Source organism: Callorhinus ursinus, unplaced genomic scaffold (assembly GCF_003265705.2).
Source record: "Callorhinus ursinus isolate GAN/ISIS: 27379988/994484 unplaced genomic scaffold, GSC_fseal_2.0 scaffold10, whole genome shotgun sequence".
Taxonomy (NCBI): Eukaryota; Metazoa; Chordata; class Mammalia; order Carnivora; family Otariidae; genus Callorhinus; species Callorhinus ursinus.
In genome coordinates, this window is record NW_027397072.1 from 36,639,269 (window position 1) to 36,657,634 (window position 18,366).

General features: G+C 45.4%; 1 protein-coding gene across 8 annotated transcripts in view; it reads left to right on the top strand.

Moving 5' to 3' along the window:
• Positions 1 to 18,366, top strand: part of ACOXL (acyl-CoA oxidase like) — a 356,238-nt gene that overhangs the window by 298,773 nt on the left and 39,099 nt on the right. For all 8 annotated transcript variants that reach the window (XM_025868175.2, XM_025868174.2, XM_025868176.2 and 5 more), the window contains one exon: positions 404 to 474. In XM_025868175.2, the coding sequence (XP_025723960.1) occupies positions 404 to 474 (71 nt within the window). The remainder of the gene's footprint in view (positions 1 to 403; positions 475 to 18,366) is intronic.

Genomic DNA, 18,366 nt, shown 5'->3' on the forward strand with positions numbered 1-18,366 from the left:
GGGCATCACGACAGAAGACTGAGACAGAAAATCTACCACAGCCAAATTTACAAAGGCAGGTGGTTCTCTAAATGGAGATCACATGAAACAGGGATTGGTTTTTGGGGGTGGTCTTTGGGGGACCAGCTGGTCATTGGTGGCAGAACGCAGGACCTCCCAGAGGTTTAAAATGGAGTTCTATTAATGGGCATGACCCTGTGCTCTGAGGTTGTCATCCCAGCTCACGGTGGGGCAGAAGTCACCCACTCCGGGGGCAGGGGGAGCTCTATCTATCCCATCACCAGAGAAAGACGGGGAGTAGCATGCCCCCTGTTTCTGTTATAACTACCGTGTTCCTCTCCATCCCAGAGGAGCTCGGGGGCGGAAGGGAGCTCATTCACCTTTGCTGTTTCTTCCCTTCCAGTTACATTAGAGCAGTTCTGCCTGGCAGTGAGGAGCTGTCCTGGCCAAGAGGACCAGTCTTTGTTCATGAAGGTAGGTTATCAGACAAAGTACTGATTTCCTTAAAGGCTCGCAGCACTTTTATTGCCCTGAGGAGAGTTTCATTTTTACAAGCAGGAGTAAATTTATCATCCCTGAGTTCTGTGCTCCACGGGGATATACTTGTCATCGGCGGGTAGGAGGGTTGCTGGTTAATGAGCACAGCCGCCGTCCGTGGGGTGCAGCAAAGTGACAGGAGAGTGGGTGTCAGCTACTAGCAGGGAATCTATTTAATTCTCCAGAGGGCCCCGTTGGTTCTATTTAAGCTTATCTGACAGAATCTTGATTCTTTGAGCAGATTTATGAGGCTTGGCCAAATTCCATGACTCTCACTGTACTTTTTAATTAAGACAAAGGATTCCATACGTTCTGTGTCTGCCACATCCTCGCTTTCGTCACCGTGGGGAACGCTACACAAATGAGACTGTTCAGATTAACCGCTGGAGTAGGCATCTTATGTCATAGATTCCTTGCCCTTGAGCAGAAGACAAACTTCGCTCTTTCTGGGTAGCAGTTGTTTTATTTCCTTGTGAATGACAAAGGAGCACAAGTGTGGTATAACCTACATTTAGATTGTACCTCCAGGTGAGCCCAAAGTGTGGGAAAACTTGGCTGGGAGCCTGAATGAATTTAATGAAAACTTTGCCTTTGAAGGCAGAGAGCGATGGAGACCAGCAGGTCACAAAGGCACACAACCACCTTTCCACCAATGACTAAGACTCATGTTTTCACCTAGAAACCATACTTAGAGTGACCTTGAGACATATGCATTTCCATGACGTCATTTCAATTCTGTACCGTCAGGAAACCGTGTGGTCCAGGAGCTGCATCTCTTACCTAAACACCATACCAGGTGTCCTCCAACTTTAGAGATGGGTGGAAAAAATAGGGCGTCACTATAAGGGATTTCCAACTCATTTGCCTAAGGTGTGATATTTTTGGTCTGTCTTATTTTTTTCGAAGCTTTCAGTGATGTTAATTTTATAATAAAGAAGTGCTGATACCAAATGATGGATCTGTCTGGGAGACGTGCTCCACCAGAGTCCTGGGTATGCTACAACGACTTTGAACGCCATCAAGTCATGCACACAAGCTTTTCTCGGTATTTTGAGGTTTTTCACAGTTAGTCCTCGGTCTCCTGACCTGACATCTATTCCCCAAGGACCTTTCCTCCCAGGTACAGGCTGTATTTCCGTGGCCTTGAAGCGGCTCTTGGGTCCCAGACACTCACCTCTTGACCCCCGGTCACTAAGGTGACAAGAGCACAGAGCCTCTCAGCCCTTCCTTCTTATTCCGTCTAGTGTTGCTTCTGTGTGCCGAACACACTCCTGTGTGCTGCTTGGTACTGCTGGGGACGTGGGAGGCCTCAGTGACTCTGAGATAGCCTGAGGTGTCCTGGAATGTGCATGATCTCCAGGGACATCCAGTCTTTTCCGTCTTCCCTGTTGGTTTCTGCAAAATGTACCAGGGCGGCCAAGGACGAGTCTGTGGGTGTTTTCTCAATATTTGCAGGCTTTTGAACAGGCATCATCAAAGAAGTTTCACTGAACAAAATGTGTGCTCAGTTCATATATACTGAAACTATTTTATGATTTTTTTTTCAGGGGATTGAGGTTTCTAATGTCACATATCAGAGAGCAGTACGTGGGTGTGACAATGGTGTGCAGGATTTTTGTAGATGTTATGTGGGAGAACTTGCTCAGGGCGACGGGAGATCATTTTGATTACAACCAGCTTACAGTCTACTATATGTTTACTGGGCTGAGCTCTTCACTTTGAAGATGATCTGCAACAAACTTCAATATTTAATTCAACTTCGTTGGGTGACAAGTTGTTGGAGGCAAAACCTATAGCTCCGAACCAAATATGCTGGGGTTTTTGTGAATGATATTTGCATGCAGTGATGTTGTGCCTGTACCTGTCAGAGATGACTGAGACCTAGGGACAGTTATTCCATCCAGATCAGCAAGTGTGCTCTCTACATAGACCACAAGAAGATGCAAGAGTTGAACATGTAGCTAAACCAAGGTCAGATACTGGTTGAGCCAAGGTCAGATATCTCTGGAAAAACAGAGCCAGGGTTTGAGACTTTGGAGGTGGCAGAAGTGAGAGTCTTCATCTGACAACCAGGAAGAGGAGGGGAGAGAGGAGAAGTGACTCCCCACCCTCCCACCGCTAGTTAGCAGACAGCAGAACTGGGACCAGAAAGCCAGGTCTCTGGAGCCTCAAGCTGGGCTTCTGCCTGGGACCTCCATCCAGATGAGTAGATTCACAGAAAAGTCTACCACCTCACCCCCTCCACCACACCAGAGCTGCATGGGAGGTCAAACTGCAGTGAAACCACAAAATCGCTCTTGTGGCTTGTCTGGTAGAATCGCTCTTGTGGCTTGTCCCTAATCACACCCCGTTTGTTAAGAGCACCATGAGACGGAAGGGAGCTGGCTTCTTCATGACTCAGTTTCCTCACCTACCAGGTAGAGGCCAAGACTGTTACTGACTTAGACTTTTCCCACCGCTGCAGCCCTGCCGAGGGGCTAGGAAAGAGGGGCCAAGGGATAAGACAGAGGTCACTAGGGTTTGCCTTTTTGTACGATTTTGCTATAATTTGAACCAAAGAAAAGATTTCAATTCTATAAAGTACTTATGTGACCCCATTCGTGTCCATACATACCTGTTTCTTCATTCATTCTTAATTCTGCTGGCCAATTAGTCTCTTCGGTCCCCTGCAGTCACTGCCCTGGAGAGCCCAGTTACCCCTCAACTCTAGCCCCACACCCACTCTTGCCCGGCCGGTCTGAACCTCTCGCATCTTCGTCCTCCCTCCTCAGCCTCAGATCTGCGGCACAGCCTGCGATTCCCCCGGCTCTGAGGCAGCCGTGTTACACGCAGTACGGGATTAATCCTCCACAGCCTCTTTCAGAGCCATCCCTTTCCCTCTCTTCCAGAACAGAGCACCTAGGCCTGACCCTCCGGGCGCGAGGCTGGGCCCCACGCTACTGGGGCCCAGGTGTGATCTTGGGCAGGTCACTTCTATCTCTTTTAGCCCAGTGTCCTCTTGTGGTGAAAGAGGAAATGAATTAGATGACCTGCCAGAGACCCTTCCAGCATCCACACTCTTCAAATCTATGCCTGGACATGGCCAACAAGCCTATGTCTCTGAACACGCTTGAGAATGGACCGGCCTCAACTGCCTGCCTCTTTCCTTCAGGCTCAGCAAAATCAACTTTCTCAGAATCCCCCATCCTACTTGTCACTCTTCTGGATTCATTTCCAGCCATAGCCCGCTCACTCTCTCTCTCTCTCTCTCTCTCTCTCTCTCTCTCTCTTCTTTGGCATAGGGTGATCATAGAACTTACCAGCCAAATCTGGACTTTTTTTAAAGTGAAAGGGGGCACCACTGAAAATTCAACTTGGGTGGCTGGCAGAGACCATGACTATCCCAGGCAAACCAGGGCATTTGGTTAGCCTGTTTTGGGATCAAATCCAAAAATCCCTCCCTCAGTCAAAGGGCTTAAGCTTGCCTCATAAGGCTTCGCTCTCAGAGTTGGTCCAGATGCTCCTTGTCCCCACTCCCCCCACAACTGTCACATCTTAAAAATCGTGCTCTCCTTTCAGTGATGGAAATTGGCAAGAAGACAGACCTCTTGCTGCCAATCTGCACTTGGACCTTCGTTTTCTAAATCGAACATAAATGATCACACTTCCTCATTCTGTCCTCCAGGGAGTTTCTTACACACCTGGCAGCAGTCATTTCCAATTTTGGTAGGAGACAACAGCCCTAGCGAAGATCCTCACTGGGACAAAAACTTCCTGAGGTGATCACCTGCTGTGCCTCCCCTGCTTCCCTTGGAAAAGCAGGAAGGATGTTCAGGGGAAAGTGGCCATTTCCCGGGAAATGCTCCTCCCCCAGATCAGGAGACAAGAGCTCATTGAAGGAGCTTTGGCTGTTATAACTGGAGCAAGGCAGTAGAATCAGCCTTCCCCACTCCGGTGATGCTGAGCGAGTGCCTGAAACATTCCTCACACTGCAGCCTGGCTCAGCCTCTCTGCCTCAGCGCTCTAGCTAGGAGGTACCATGTGAAGTTCAAGGTGGCCCTTTCTGTAGGTGTGGTCCAATATCAGACCACATCTACTGCAGAAAACAGTCACAAGAACTGAGCTGCCTGCGTGAAAATAAAAAGCACATCTTGAATCTTGGCTCCCCAAATTGCAGACCTTTGGTAGGACTCCTGCGCCAGCAGCCGTGAGTGCCCCAGCCCATCCTCGGTGGAGTGCTGGCCGAGGGGGCAGACTGCCTGTGGCACGGCGGGCGATCCCTTGGTTTGAGGACACAAGCAGAGCAGTTGTCGTAGCTGCTGGCTGCCCGGCTGGTACGTGCACGGGCCCATCGGAGTTGGTGGGCACAGTTGCCAGGTGCTGAGGCCGAGGTCAAGAAAACCTGCCGAGAACGGTGCCCCAGGAAGGCTCCACGGACCCGAGGTGTGCTGGGCTGGCGGGAATGCTGCCGGAAGCTTCCAAGTATGAATGCTGCCCCAAAGCGCACAGGGGAGACTGGGCAGATGTGGACGGAGGGATGCCGAGCCTCCCTCCCTCCCTCATGTCCCCACAGCACTGTGGTCTGGCCGGATCGGGCCCTTTCTCTGTCTAATGAGGTGCTAGCAAATTGGACACACTTGAGTCCTTCTTGAAACCATAAGTTGTCAAGTGAACGACATGACCCAACCCGTCAGTCCTCCCAGTTTACACAAATACAGCTCCTTCTCAGAAATGGGTGTTTTCTCCTAGCCTGCTGGGATCCCGGCCTGGTGGGGATGAGGGCTTACCTTAGCATGGGAATGGCCGTGCATTGAGGAGAAAGGGGATTTTCCACATGACCGCTCCACTGACTCACCTCCCCTCAGAAGGTTTAGAAACACCCAGCAGGCTGGTTATCTAGAGTTCTGAAGTTGTCATTGTCACAAAGATTCTTTCTGCTTCACTTCTCCTATAGTCCCCTCCTTACTCTACCCACTGCCCTCCATGTTGCTCGGCCCAAAGGGCAGACACTGAGCCATTCAGTTTCAGGAATGGCCAACACATCCTTGCAGGGGCTCTGGGTGCGCTTCTGCACGGTAGGGAAGTGTTCTGCACCTCCAGCCCTGATGGGGTGCTTGCCACGGCAACCCCAGTATCTAAGCAGGGCTTTGCAGGGGACTGTCCCTGCCTCACAGGCGGCTGGCAGCGGCAGTTTGAGCCTGTCAAGTGGGCGAGGTGGGGTTTTTCCCTTTTTCCTGCATTCTAACTGCTCTTTCTTCCTTTTCTCAACATGTGTAGGTGGTAGCTAGTTTAAGCAGCAGACCTAGCAGCCAAGAGTTAATTATAAGCACCTCCCATCAAGTGCAAGGAGGACTCTGATGTCCTCCTTGCTGCAGGGGGCCTTTTTAATACCCATGGACCTTCTCACAGGACCTTGCCTTTGAGAGTGGCCTGGGCCCCTGAGCAACGAGCGGGAGCAAACATCCTGTGTGTGCACCACACATGCCCACGGCCACTGCTCAGTCATCTGGGCCTGGTCATGGGAGCAGGCCTCCCACACAGAAGGAAAAGGGCTCTCATCTGGGGCTTGACTGCATTTTTGAACCCAGTCCAGGGTGAATCGAGTCAAGCCCTGTTGGAATTCCTTGAGCACAGACTGTGACGGGTGGCAGTGGTCTCCGGTGTCGAAATTCAGTCCATATCCCCTGTTCATTTCCTGCCCCCTCTCTGTTCCTTGCGAGACAGCGCCTCATGGGCAGACGTGAGCATGTGGCTGATGATGTTTCTAAGATAAGGTGTTCCACAAGAGCCTATTATGTGCCAGGTTATGTTTTTCTGGTACCTGGCTCACTTGAAAACATATATTTCTATTTTTTTTTATATTTAATAAGGGTAACAGAACCACTAGTGCCGTAGAGATCAAGTTTCAGGCCCAGTCTTCTGGCAGTAACTGGTTTTCTCTCATGCCCATACCTCTAATACAACTGATGTCCTGGAATGCCTCTCCCCACCTTCAGTCTTGGCCCTCTCATCACAAGTTCCAAGTCTGTGCTAAGGTACTGCAGTGCTCCTCTCAAACTCACCCCCCACAATCTCAGGGACAGTCATCCCGCCCCCCACAATCTCAGGGACAGTTATCCCGCCCCATGAAATTGTGGAAAGGGATCTTTGGTGCACAGGACTAATTTTTTACCTCAAAGGAACAAATACCTAATGAGAGCATCTCAGGCTTTACCGTAAGTCAACAGAAGGGTTATTTTGGTGATTCTCTGCAGATGCCTGTCACAATCCTTCTTCGTAAACATTTATGACTGCCTGTTTTGTGCCAGTCACCATACTAGGCACTGGGGATGCTCGTATCAGTAAGATCTGGCCCTCATCCTCAGGTAGCTGCTTGACTAGTAGGGTGTGACAGGTAGTTCTTACACCCCAAAAAGCAAGCATGTCGGGGTGGTCTAAGCACTGAGATGGAGGAAATTTAGGTTGCTAATGGAGCACTCAGCTGGGGTGCCCAGCTCAACATGGGCTTCAGGAAGACTTCAGAGGAGGTAGCATTTGAGCTAAGTCTCTGTGGCTCTGTAGGAAATTAAATTTAACCAACTGTGTGGGTTCCACTGTGCTTACTGGTGGGGTCAATGTGAGTTGTGTTCTGAGCTTTCCATTTATAGAGTGTTTCAGGTGCACTGATGCGTGCCTTGAGAGCTGGCTGCCAAAGTAGGGGGCCCAGAGAGCTGCTTCTCCAGGGGAGGGGTAGCCAGAAGCTTCCATTCTTTCTGTGCTGTGCGTGTTTCCTCATTATGCCATAGCTATCTTGGAATTACACCATTCAATGTTCCTTATTTTGGCTTGGAAGACTTCCCTCACTTCCAAAGGCTAATGTCAGAGTGAGGCGTCTCTGAGAGGGAATGCAGCAGAAGCCATCCTCAGTTAATAGTTGCTCTATGAGCATGAGATGGGTGTTGGGAAATTAGGAGGAAAAAGGCAGAGGGATTCCCTGTCGTACAGTAAAAGAACCTGCTCTGCTATCTGAGAGTCTGAGGAATGTGGCAAAGCTCAGCACTCACACCCATACAAAGCTCTCCTATTGGGCTAAATGGACCGGTGCTTTTCTAGGCTAATGTCATCAGGTGCAAGCATTACATGTGCCTGATCACCTAAGAGGATCATATGATCACACGGATGGATGGCAGCAGTTTGTGAGAACATTACACCTGCTCTGCCCCCTTGATACTTCTTTGTCAAGCATCTAAATAAATACCTAAGTGAGGAACCAGCTGGAGAGCAGACATCCCAGCGTTCAGAAAAGCAGTGACTTTCCTGAGAATGGAGAACACAACCCTCTGGGAATTTCTGGCCCTGTGAGTCTGGCACAGGACGCGTGGAGGTGGGTCCCTCCCCAAACACTCTCCCCTCCATTTCTTCCCTGCACAGCTCTGGGGGGCAGATTTCATTCCAGGCTGTTCTAGACGACAGGGTGGAGGGCAGAAGAGGAAATCACTTGAGACAAATAAGAGAAATGGAAGGATTTGGTAAAAGCTGTCTGTGGGAAAATGAGAGCAAAATTTGGCCCCAGGGGCCTAAAGTGAGAGGAGAGAACAGGGCCCAGCCCAAACTTGTTATTTTACTGTTTGAATAAAGAGGTCAAGACGCTGAAGTGCCCAGGAGACTTTTCTTGAGTGACTTACCCAGAATATGGAGAAATTCCATCGGGGTTTTCAGTGATAGGAATGCTGGCTACATACGTTAACAGAATTACGGAGCGGCTGCGGGGGATGACAGATTTCCCAGCCTACAGTGAAGGAGACATTAGCACTAAAGTTATGTGGGCGTCACGCCGGACAGCTCTGTTGAAGGTGGCAAAGCTCAGCTCTCCCACTCAGCCAGCTCCCCTGCTTGCGGCCGACCATGTGTGCAGCCTGACTAAAAACGGAAATGTTTGGAGACTTAAAGATTTCTGCTCCCTGCACCTTCTCAACTCTCCCTCTTACCCTTTCTAAATGTTAGCCACTCTGGTTTTGGTTAATTTTACAATGTTCTTAAGTCTACTCTCTCTCTCTCTCTCTCTCTCTCTCTCTCTCACACACACACACACACACACACACACACACTGTGGATATCAACTTTGAGATGGGGAGGAAAGAAAAATTTGGTTAGATCAACTCCCGAAGGAGAAAGGGCGGAAGGAAAAAGGAACTTAGTTTTGGAAAAAAATGCCAGGAAAATAGCCAGCATGAAGGCACCCGTCAGCCAATTGCTGCTTCTTCTCAAGTTCTCCATATGGAATGTGTTCGCCTTTAAGAATATCTTTCCACCTTCGTCTCTTCCAGGAGTGTAAAAAGAAAAGGAGGGGATGAAGCAACTTGATGTGTTCTTGAAAGCCTTGCCTGATGGGAAGGACAACTAGGAATAGCCTATTGATGATAGCTTGATGGATATGTTATTTGTGAAAGTGCTTTCACAGAAAACATAACCCTGAATGTCAGGATTAGGACCAATTATATAAATGAGGTGAACAAACCTATTGTTAAAAGTGAAGGACTCTCAGTTTGGATGAGAGTCTCAGCTGTGTGACATGTGCAGACATGCAGACTTCTACTTCCAGGAAGACGAAGCAGACAGACTCATCCCTATTCTTTCTGATAATTTCAACTAAAAACACTGGACATTAGTTATAAAACTAGCATGAGAAAACTGAAAGCAGACCAGCTAGGGACCTCAGGAATGATGCAGTGGGAGTCCCATGGATTTTCTCTATGCCTCATATATCCTATATTTGGAGCTGAAGAAGCTAGAAACCTGGAAAGGGCTAACAAGAACAGACCCCCCCCCAAAAAAAAAGCTTACCCTAGCCAAAAGCTAAAGGACCAGAAAAGGGCCAGCCTGGCAAGAAAGAAAACTTGTAGACAATAATTGCTCTAATCCAGCCATACCTACAGAAAAATCAATGGGACCACCTTCATCCATGCTGGGAAAAGCCTTATGGGAAATGTAGATTTCCCTGCTCACTAGACCATAAAGAGGAAATGTGACCTCACCACTGGGATTGTGTCAGAGGAGACCTAGTAGGGAACTAGGAGTTTCATCTCCACTTGGCAATAAGGAGATCTCACCCCTACCCCACTGCAGCGTCTTTGGGAAACACACAGGGAGCCTGGACTTCCTCATCGTGTAGTAACAGATCACCCCTCCCCCTTCCTGCTATGGTGGTGTCAGAGAAGGCCAAGTGGAAATTCAGGACTTTTCACCACCACCCAGTGGTAGTGACACCAGTGGTATCAGTGGAGGTCATGTAGAGAGTAGAAATGAGGGACTCCTATCCTCCCAGCCAAGGTGGTTATCAAAGGAGGCCTAGAGGGGAGCTACCCACCTCTACCCAGCAGTAACAAGGGACACTTCCCCCACTTGGCTGTTAACAGTGGCTGCAGTACATGCCTCCCTTCCACTGAGGGGGCAATATCACAGAAAGTTCACTAAAATGAGGTTTAAATAAGATCCAGAGTCTCATAACATAATACCCCAAATGGTCAAGTTTCAGTAAAAAATCACTCATAATACCAAGAACCAGGAGGATCTCAAACTGAATGAAAAAAAGGCAATCACTGATAAGAGAGTAATGTTTAAATGATCTGAAAAAGATTTTAAAACCGACATTATACAAATGTTTCAAAGTAATTACAAACATGCTTAAATAGATAAAACAATACAAAGTCTCATCAAATAATCTCAGCAAAGAAATAGAAAATATAAACAACCAAATGGAAATATTAGAACTGGAAAATACAATAACTGAAACAAATATCTCAATAGATGGTCTCAACAGTAGGATGGAGGGAACAGAGTAAAGACATTATTCTAGAACAATAGAAATTAACTGAGTCTAGGGGCACCTGGCTGGCTCAGTCAGTGGAGCATGTGACCCTTGATCTTGGGGTTATGGGTTTGAGCCCCACATTGGTTGTAGAGATTACTTGCAATAAAATCTTTTAAAAAGAGAGAAACTTCTGTATGTGGCTGTCCAGTTTTCCCAGCACCATTTATTGAAGAGACTTTTTCCCATTACATGTTTTTTCCTGCTTTGTCGAAGATTATTTGACTGTAGAGTTGAGGGTCCGTATCTGGGTTCTCTATTCTGTTCCATTGGTCTATATGTCTGTTTTTGTGCCAGTACCATGCTGTCTTGGTGATCACAGCTTTGTAATATAGCTTGAAATCGGGCAACGTGATGCCCCCAGCTTTGTTTTTCTTTTTCAACATTTCCTTGGCGATTCAGGGTCTTTTCTGATTCCATACAAATTTTAGGATTGTTTGTTCCAGCACTTTGAAAAATGTCTTTGGAATTTTGATCAGGATGGCATTGAAGGTATAGATTGCTCTGGGTAGCATAGACATTTTAACAATGTTTATTCTTCCGACCCATGAGCATGGAATATTTTTCCATCTTTTTGTGTCTTCTTCAATTTCTTTCATGAGTGTTCTGTAGTTCCCAGAGTATAGATCCTTTACCTCTTTGGTTAGGTTTATTCCGAGGTATCTTATGGTTTTTGGTGCTATTGTAAATGGGAAAATTGGGACAGCCACATGCAGAAGAATGAAACTCGACCATTCTCTAACACCATACACAAAGATAAACCCAAAATGGATGAAAGACCTCAATGTGAGACAGGAATCCATCAAAATCCTGGAGGAGAACATAGGCAGTAGCCTCTTTGACATCGGCGACAACAACTTCTTTCAAGATACATCTCCAAAAGCTGGTGAAACAAAAGCAAAAATGAACTTTTGGGATTTCATCAAGATAAAAAGCTTCTGCATAGCAAAGGAAACAGTTAACAAAACAAAGAGGCAACCCACAGAATGGGAGAAGATATTTGCAAATGACACTACAGATAAAGGGCTGGTATCCAAGATCTATAAAGAACTTCTCAAACTCAACACCCCAAAAAAACAAATAATCAAGTCAAAAAACTGGGGCAGAAGACATGAACAGACACTTCTCCAAAGACGACATACAAATGGCTAACAGACACATGAAAAAATGTTCATCATCATTAGCCATCAGGGAAATTCAAATCAAAACCACATTGAGATACCACCTTATGCCAGTTAGAATGGCAAAATTGGACAGGGAAAGAAACAACAAATGTTGGAGAGGTTGTGGAGAAAGGGGAACCCTCTTACACTGTTGGTGGGAATGCAAGCTGCTGCATCCACTCTGGAAAATGGTATGGAGTTTCCTCAAAAAGTTGAAAATAGAGCTACCCTATGACCCAGCAATTGCACTCCTGGGTATTTACCCCAAAGACACAGATGTAGTGAAAAGAAGGGTCATATGCACCCCAGTGTTCATAGCAGCAATGTCTGCAGTAGCCAAACTGTGGAAAGAGCCGAGATGCCCTTCAATAGATGAATGGATAAAGCAGATGTGGTCCGTATATACAATGGAATATCACTCAGCCATCAGAAAGGATGAATACCCAACTTTTACATCAACATGGATGGGACTGGAGGAGATTACGCTAAGTGAAATAAGTCCAGCAGAGAAAGTCAATTATCATATGGTTTCAGTTATTTGTGGAACATAAGGAATAGCGTGGAGGACATTAGGAGAAGGAAGGGAAAATGAAGGGGGGGAGATCGGAGGGGGAGATGAACCATGAGAGACTCTGGACTCTGAGAAACAGAGTTTTAGAGGGGAGGTGGGAGGGGGGATGGGTTAGCCCGGTGATGGGTATTAAGGAGGTCACGTACTGCATGGAGCACTGGGTGTTATATGAAAACAATGGAACGTGGATCACCACATCAAAAACTAATGATGTATTTGTATGGTGACTAACATAACATAATAAAATTAAAAAAAAGAGAGAGAGAGAGAAACTAACTGAATCTAAACAACAAAGTGGACATAGAAGAAGAAGGAGGAGGAGGAAGAGGTGGAGGAAGAGTGGGGGAAGAGAGCATCAGGGGCCTTTGGGACTATAACAAAAGATTTAACATTTGTGTCATTGGAGTCTCAGAAGGAGAGGAGAAAGATGGCAAGGCTGGAGAAGTAGTCAAAGGAAAAATAGCTGAAAATTTCCCAAATTTGGCAAAAGACATAAACCTACACAGTCAAGAAACTGAATGACAAACAGCATAACCAAAAGAAATCCACACCAAGACACATCATAATTAAAATTCTGACAACTAAAGACAAAAACATTCTGAAACTAAAGACAAAAAAATCTGAAAGCAATGAGAAGGAAATAACACCTTTTCTACAGGGGAAAATCAATTCAAGTGACAGCAGATTTCTCATCAGAAACCATGGTGCCAGAAGGAAGTAACACATTTTCAGGTGTTTGGGGGGGAAAACCCCTCAACCCAAAAGCCCTATATCCGGTGAAAATATTCTTCAGAAATTAAGGGAAGATCAAGATATTCTTAGATCAAGAAAAACCACAGGATTTGTCACCAGGACACCTACACTCAAGGAATGGTTAAAAGAAGTTCTGTAGGGGGTGCCTGGCTGGCTCAGTTGGAAGAGCATGTAACTCTTGATCTCGAGGTCATAAGTTCAAGCCCCACGTTGGGTGTAGAGATTACTTAAATAAATAAAACTTTTTAAAAAAGATTATTTATTTATTTATTTATTTATTTATTTATTTATTTATCTGACAGAGAGAGAGACAGCAAGAGATGGAACACAAGCAGGGGGAGTGGGAGAGAGAGAAGCAGGCTTTCCACCAAACAGGGAGCCTGATGTGGGGCTCGATCATGAGGAAGGAGGAGATCATGACCTGGGATCATGACCTGAGCTGAAGGCAGACGCTTAATGACTGAGCCACCCAGGCACCCCAGATAAATAAAACTTTTTAAAAAAAGAGGTTCTATAAACAGAAAAGAAGCAATAAAAGAAAGAATCATGGAACATCAGGAAGGAAGGAACAATACAGTAATCAATGCATACAGAAAAAAATATCTACAACAATTATATTGTAAACAGAGGAGGGTAAAGAGAAATAAACACTTAAACCTTGTACCACTAGACTATGAAACTGTGATCTCTCTCTCTCTCTCTCTCTTGTGTGTGTGTGTGTGTGTGTGTGTGTGTATTTCCAACCTTTTACTTTCTATCAATCCGTATGATTCCATAGATAGCATAAAGTTGGTTCATGTTTTTAATCCACTCTGCTGATCTCTGTCTTTAATTGTTGCATTTAAACTACATTTGGGGAACCTGGATGGCTCAGTTGGTTAAGCATCTGACTCTTGATTTTGGCTCAGGTCGTGATCTCAGCTGTCATGAGATCAAGCCCCACATTGAGCCCCGCATCAGGCTCCATGCTCAGTGAGGAGTCTGCTTCTCTCTCTCTCTGCCCCTCCTCTTGCTCATGCTCTCTCCCTCTCTCCCTCTCTCTCTCAAATAAATAAATCATTAAAAAAATAAACAACAAAAAACACCTGGTTCAAAAATGTTCAAAGAACTCGAATACACATCTCTCCAAAGAAGATCTCCCAATGGCCAAAAAGTACCTGAAAAGATGCTCAACATCACTAATCATTAGGGAAATACAAATCAAAATTACAATGGGATACCACTTCACACTCATTAGGATGGCTGTTATAAAAAAATTGAAATAACACGTGTTAGCCAGGATGTGGAGAAACTGGAATACTGGTACACTGTTGGTGGGAATGTAAAATGATATAATCATTATGGTAAACAGTGTGGCAATTCCTTAAAAAATTAAAAATAGGGGCGCCTGTGTGGCTCAGTCGGTTAAGCGTCTCCCTTCAGCTCAGGTCATGATCCCAGGGTCCTGGAATCCAGCCCCACATCGGGCTCCCTGCTCAGCAGGGACCCTGCTTCTCCCTCTGCCTGCTGCTCCCCCTGCTTGTGCTCTCTCGCTCACTCTCTCAAATAAATAAAACCTTTTTAAAAAAATTAAAAATAGAATTACTGTGTGATCCAGTGACTCCACTTCTGGGCATACACCCAAAAGAATGGAAAGGGGTGACTCGAACAGTTATCTGTACACTCATGTTCAGAGCAGCACTATTCACAGGAGCCAGGTGGAAGCAACCCAAGTGTCCATCAGCATATGGATGGATAAACAAAATGTGGCACACACGTACAATGGAATATTATTCAGCCTAGAAAGGGAGGGAAATTCTGACACATGGTGCAGTGTGGATGAACCTTGAAGACATTATGCTAAGTGAAATAAGCCAGTCACAAAGGGCATATATTGCATGAGTCCACTTACATGAGGTAACCAGAGCAGTCAAATTCATAGAGACCTTAGAGGAAGTAGAAGGGTTGTTGCCAGGGACCATGGGGGCACAAGAATGAGCAGTTATTTATTGGGTACAGAGTTCTAGTTTCGTAAGATGAAAAAAAATTTTGAAGATGGATGGTGGTGACAGTTGCAAAGCCAAGGACAGACAGGGAATTGGGAGTAGCAAGAAGTTAGGATCAATTACGGGTTAAAACAAGTCAGAAGAGAAGAGCCTGGCTGAAGGCTTTTCTACAAGTTGCTTAACCTGTCTGCATAAAGTAGGGGTATGGTATGGTTCTGAGCCAGTTTAAATAGTGGATTGTGTAAGGAGCCCCAGAGGGAATAGCCTCATCTCTGCCTGCAAAGCTTTGCTTTCTGAATTTTCCCACTCCCACTGAACATGGTAAGGCCAGTACATCACAACATCACAAGGGAGAGGGAGTAGGTTTGCCAGAGTATGGCAATCACAGGATAGCTTGAATTCTGCAGCCAGCTGTAAGACCCCCAGTAGAAGAAAAAGTATTTTATCAGTCTACCCCCAGGTACAGAAGCGCCAGAGCTCTGGTCTCCCCTGTTTCCAACGGTGGTATTCAGCATGCTGCTGAAAAGATATCTCAAGGTTACCTTCTCCAGAGCTTTCCCTCTGTCTCCTTTTTGGCTTGTCAAGTTCTTGCTTCCTGCAGATGATTTTCTGCACTCTTCTGTTTCCCAGTGTTTGAGGACGCCAGGACATAGCTATGTCTAGACTTTTCTAATGAGGCATAAAATAGGACGTGTCTTGGGTCTGGCTGTCTCTGGCTTGTCCCTCCCTTCTACCACGCCCTCTGTGTTTGATCCACCATGACACCAGCCTATGGCCCACCATCACTTTACTGTGATACTCATCTCTCATGGAAAGAAACTTGTTCCCCTGCCACAGAATGTAGTGGTGAAGAACAGGCCATCCCAGGCTCCTCTGTGTCCAAAGATCCAAAAATTCAGAAAGAAAAGATCACCTTCATCCTCAACCCTCTTTCTTCCAGAGCATTCTGAGCTACCAGAATGATTCAGCTGCTACTGCCTGCCAACTTTCTTAAGAAGAGGAGCATTTAAGACACAAGAAATATTGAGCAGATTGGATTAAAAAAAATTTTTTTTAATTAACATCTCCAGGCAGTTTAGAAGGAAAAGAAACTTTGATCTTGAACAACTTCCATGGGTGATCAAAGAAAAAGACACTAAAGTTGCTTCTTGTTTTCCAGTTAAATATAAATAAGACTTCCTCTCCTTTGGAAGCTGATGAGCTCATGCCTGGAGCTGATGGCTTGGAGGAGGCTGGGCAGGTGCATCATAAGGATTAGAGATAGGCATTGTTCCAGACTGGTCCAATTTTTAATCACTTTCCTATTGCAGGGAATGCCCTTAGGAATTGCAAAGCCAATGCTTTTTGCTAATGCTGGCAGAAATTCCTTAAACCAAGAGATGGTGCCACTGCCCATCAATTTTACAAGGCCATAATGCAGATCCCAAGTGGCTAAAGTCTGAGGCAGAAGGCAGAGCACTTCATCACAGTGAGAGAACTGGGTTGTTGCTGGGGGAAACTGTTCTGATATCATGCTGGTATTACCATGAATTAATAAGCTTTGTTTATCTTCTCTGACACTACAGGTCCAAGTTAGTCCTTTTGCTTCACCTTCTTGCTTATTATGCAGCTCAGGCCATGGATATAGGCTGCCTACTTGTCATAAATCGCAGGCAACCACCCTTCTTGCTGCTCTTGGTCCCAGTGGGCTTATGCTCCTGGGAACGAAGGCACTCTGAACTCTTCAGTTCCACAAATGCATACTGAGCCCTGATGCTGCGCTAGGTGCTGCAGAAATTTCAATATGCCATGAACCACAGCTCCTGCCTTCCTGATCACCTTGTGGGCAGGGAGAAAATCACATGGGCAAATACTTATACCAATAAGCAGAATGTGTAATAGAGGGGAACACATACCTCTGTGGGAACCCAAGAAGGGAAGAGGTAACTTTCAGTGGAGGAAATCAAGGAGGGATCCTTGGACAAGGTTTCAGGACAGGGAACCCTTAGAAAATATAGCTGTTTCAGTTTGGAGTTTGCCACAATGAAGAGGGAGGAGCCTGGACATAGGAAGATGATATATTTCAATACAGCAAAATGGCCTTGCTTAGAGGTGTGTAGTTCTGCACATTTTGACACACATATAGAATTAAGGAAGCGCTGCCACAATCAGGATACAGAACAATTTGCCCATCCTACAATCCCTAATAGAATGGCTTTATAATCATCCTTTCCTTCTTCTGATAACTCCTAGCAACCAACGTGCCATTGTCCATCGCTGTAGTTTTGTCTCTGGAGAATGTTATATAAATAGGATCATACAATATGTAATCTTTTGATATTGACTTCCTTTACTCAGCATGTCATCTCTGAGATTCAGCCGAGTTGTTGCATACATCAATAGTTATACCTTTTCATTGCTGAGTAGTTTCCATTGAATGGATGTACCACCGTTTGTTTATCCCTTTACCCAGTGAAGGACATCTGGGCTGTTTCCAGTTTTGATGACTGTGAGTAGGGTTGCTATAAATGTTCACATACAGGTTATTATATTATATAAACATAAGTTTTCTTTCTCTAGGGCAGTTTCTCAAATTTGGCACTATTAACATTTTGGGCCAGATACTTCTTTGTTGTAGGGGGCTGCCCTGCGCATTGTAGGATGTTTAGCAAGATCTCTGGCCTCTACTCACTAGATGTCAGTAGATATCCCCAGGTTATGACAACCAGAATGTCTGCACACATTGCCAGATGTCCCTTGGGACAAAAATCATCCACAGTTGAGAACCACTGCTCTAGGGTAAATACCTAGGAATTAGTGTATTGGGTCATGTAGTAAATGTCTGTTTAACTTTATAAGAAACTTCACATCCCCAGTGTATGAGAGATTTGGTTGCTCAGTATCTTCACCAACATGTGATATTATCAGTATTTTTTGTTTTTGTTTTTGCCATTCCTATAGGAATGTAGGAATAACTCATCATGGTTTTAATTTCTGTCTCTCTAATAGCTAATGATATTGAAATTTTTCACATGCCTTTTTTTTTTGCCATCTGTATATCCTCTTTAGTAAAGTCTGTTCAAATCTTTTGCCCATTTTTAAACTGGATGATTTGTTTTCCTGCTGTTGAGTTTTGAGAGTTCTTTATAAATTATGGATACAAATTCTTTCTTAGATGTGTGATTTGCAAATATTTTCTCCAAGTCTGTAGCATGCATTTTCATCCCCATAACAGTGCCCTTTGCAAAGCAAGTTTTTGGTTTTGATGAAATCCAATTTTATCAAATAGTCTTTTTTTTTTTAAAGATTTTATTTATTTATTAATGAGAGACAGAGAGAGAGAGAGGCAGAGGGAGAAGCAGGCTCCCAAGGAGCAGGGAGCCCGATGCGGGACTCGATCCCAGGACCCCGGGATCATGACCCGAGCTGAAGGCAGACGCTTAACCATCTGAGCCACCCAGGCGCCCTCAAATAGTCTTTGATAGATTGTGCTTTTATTGTTCTATCTAAGAACTAAAAATGTTTAACCCCAGGTCATGGAAGGTTTCTCCT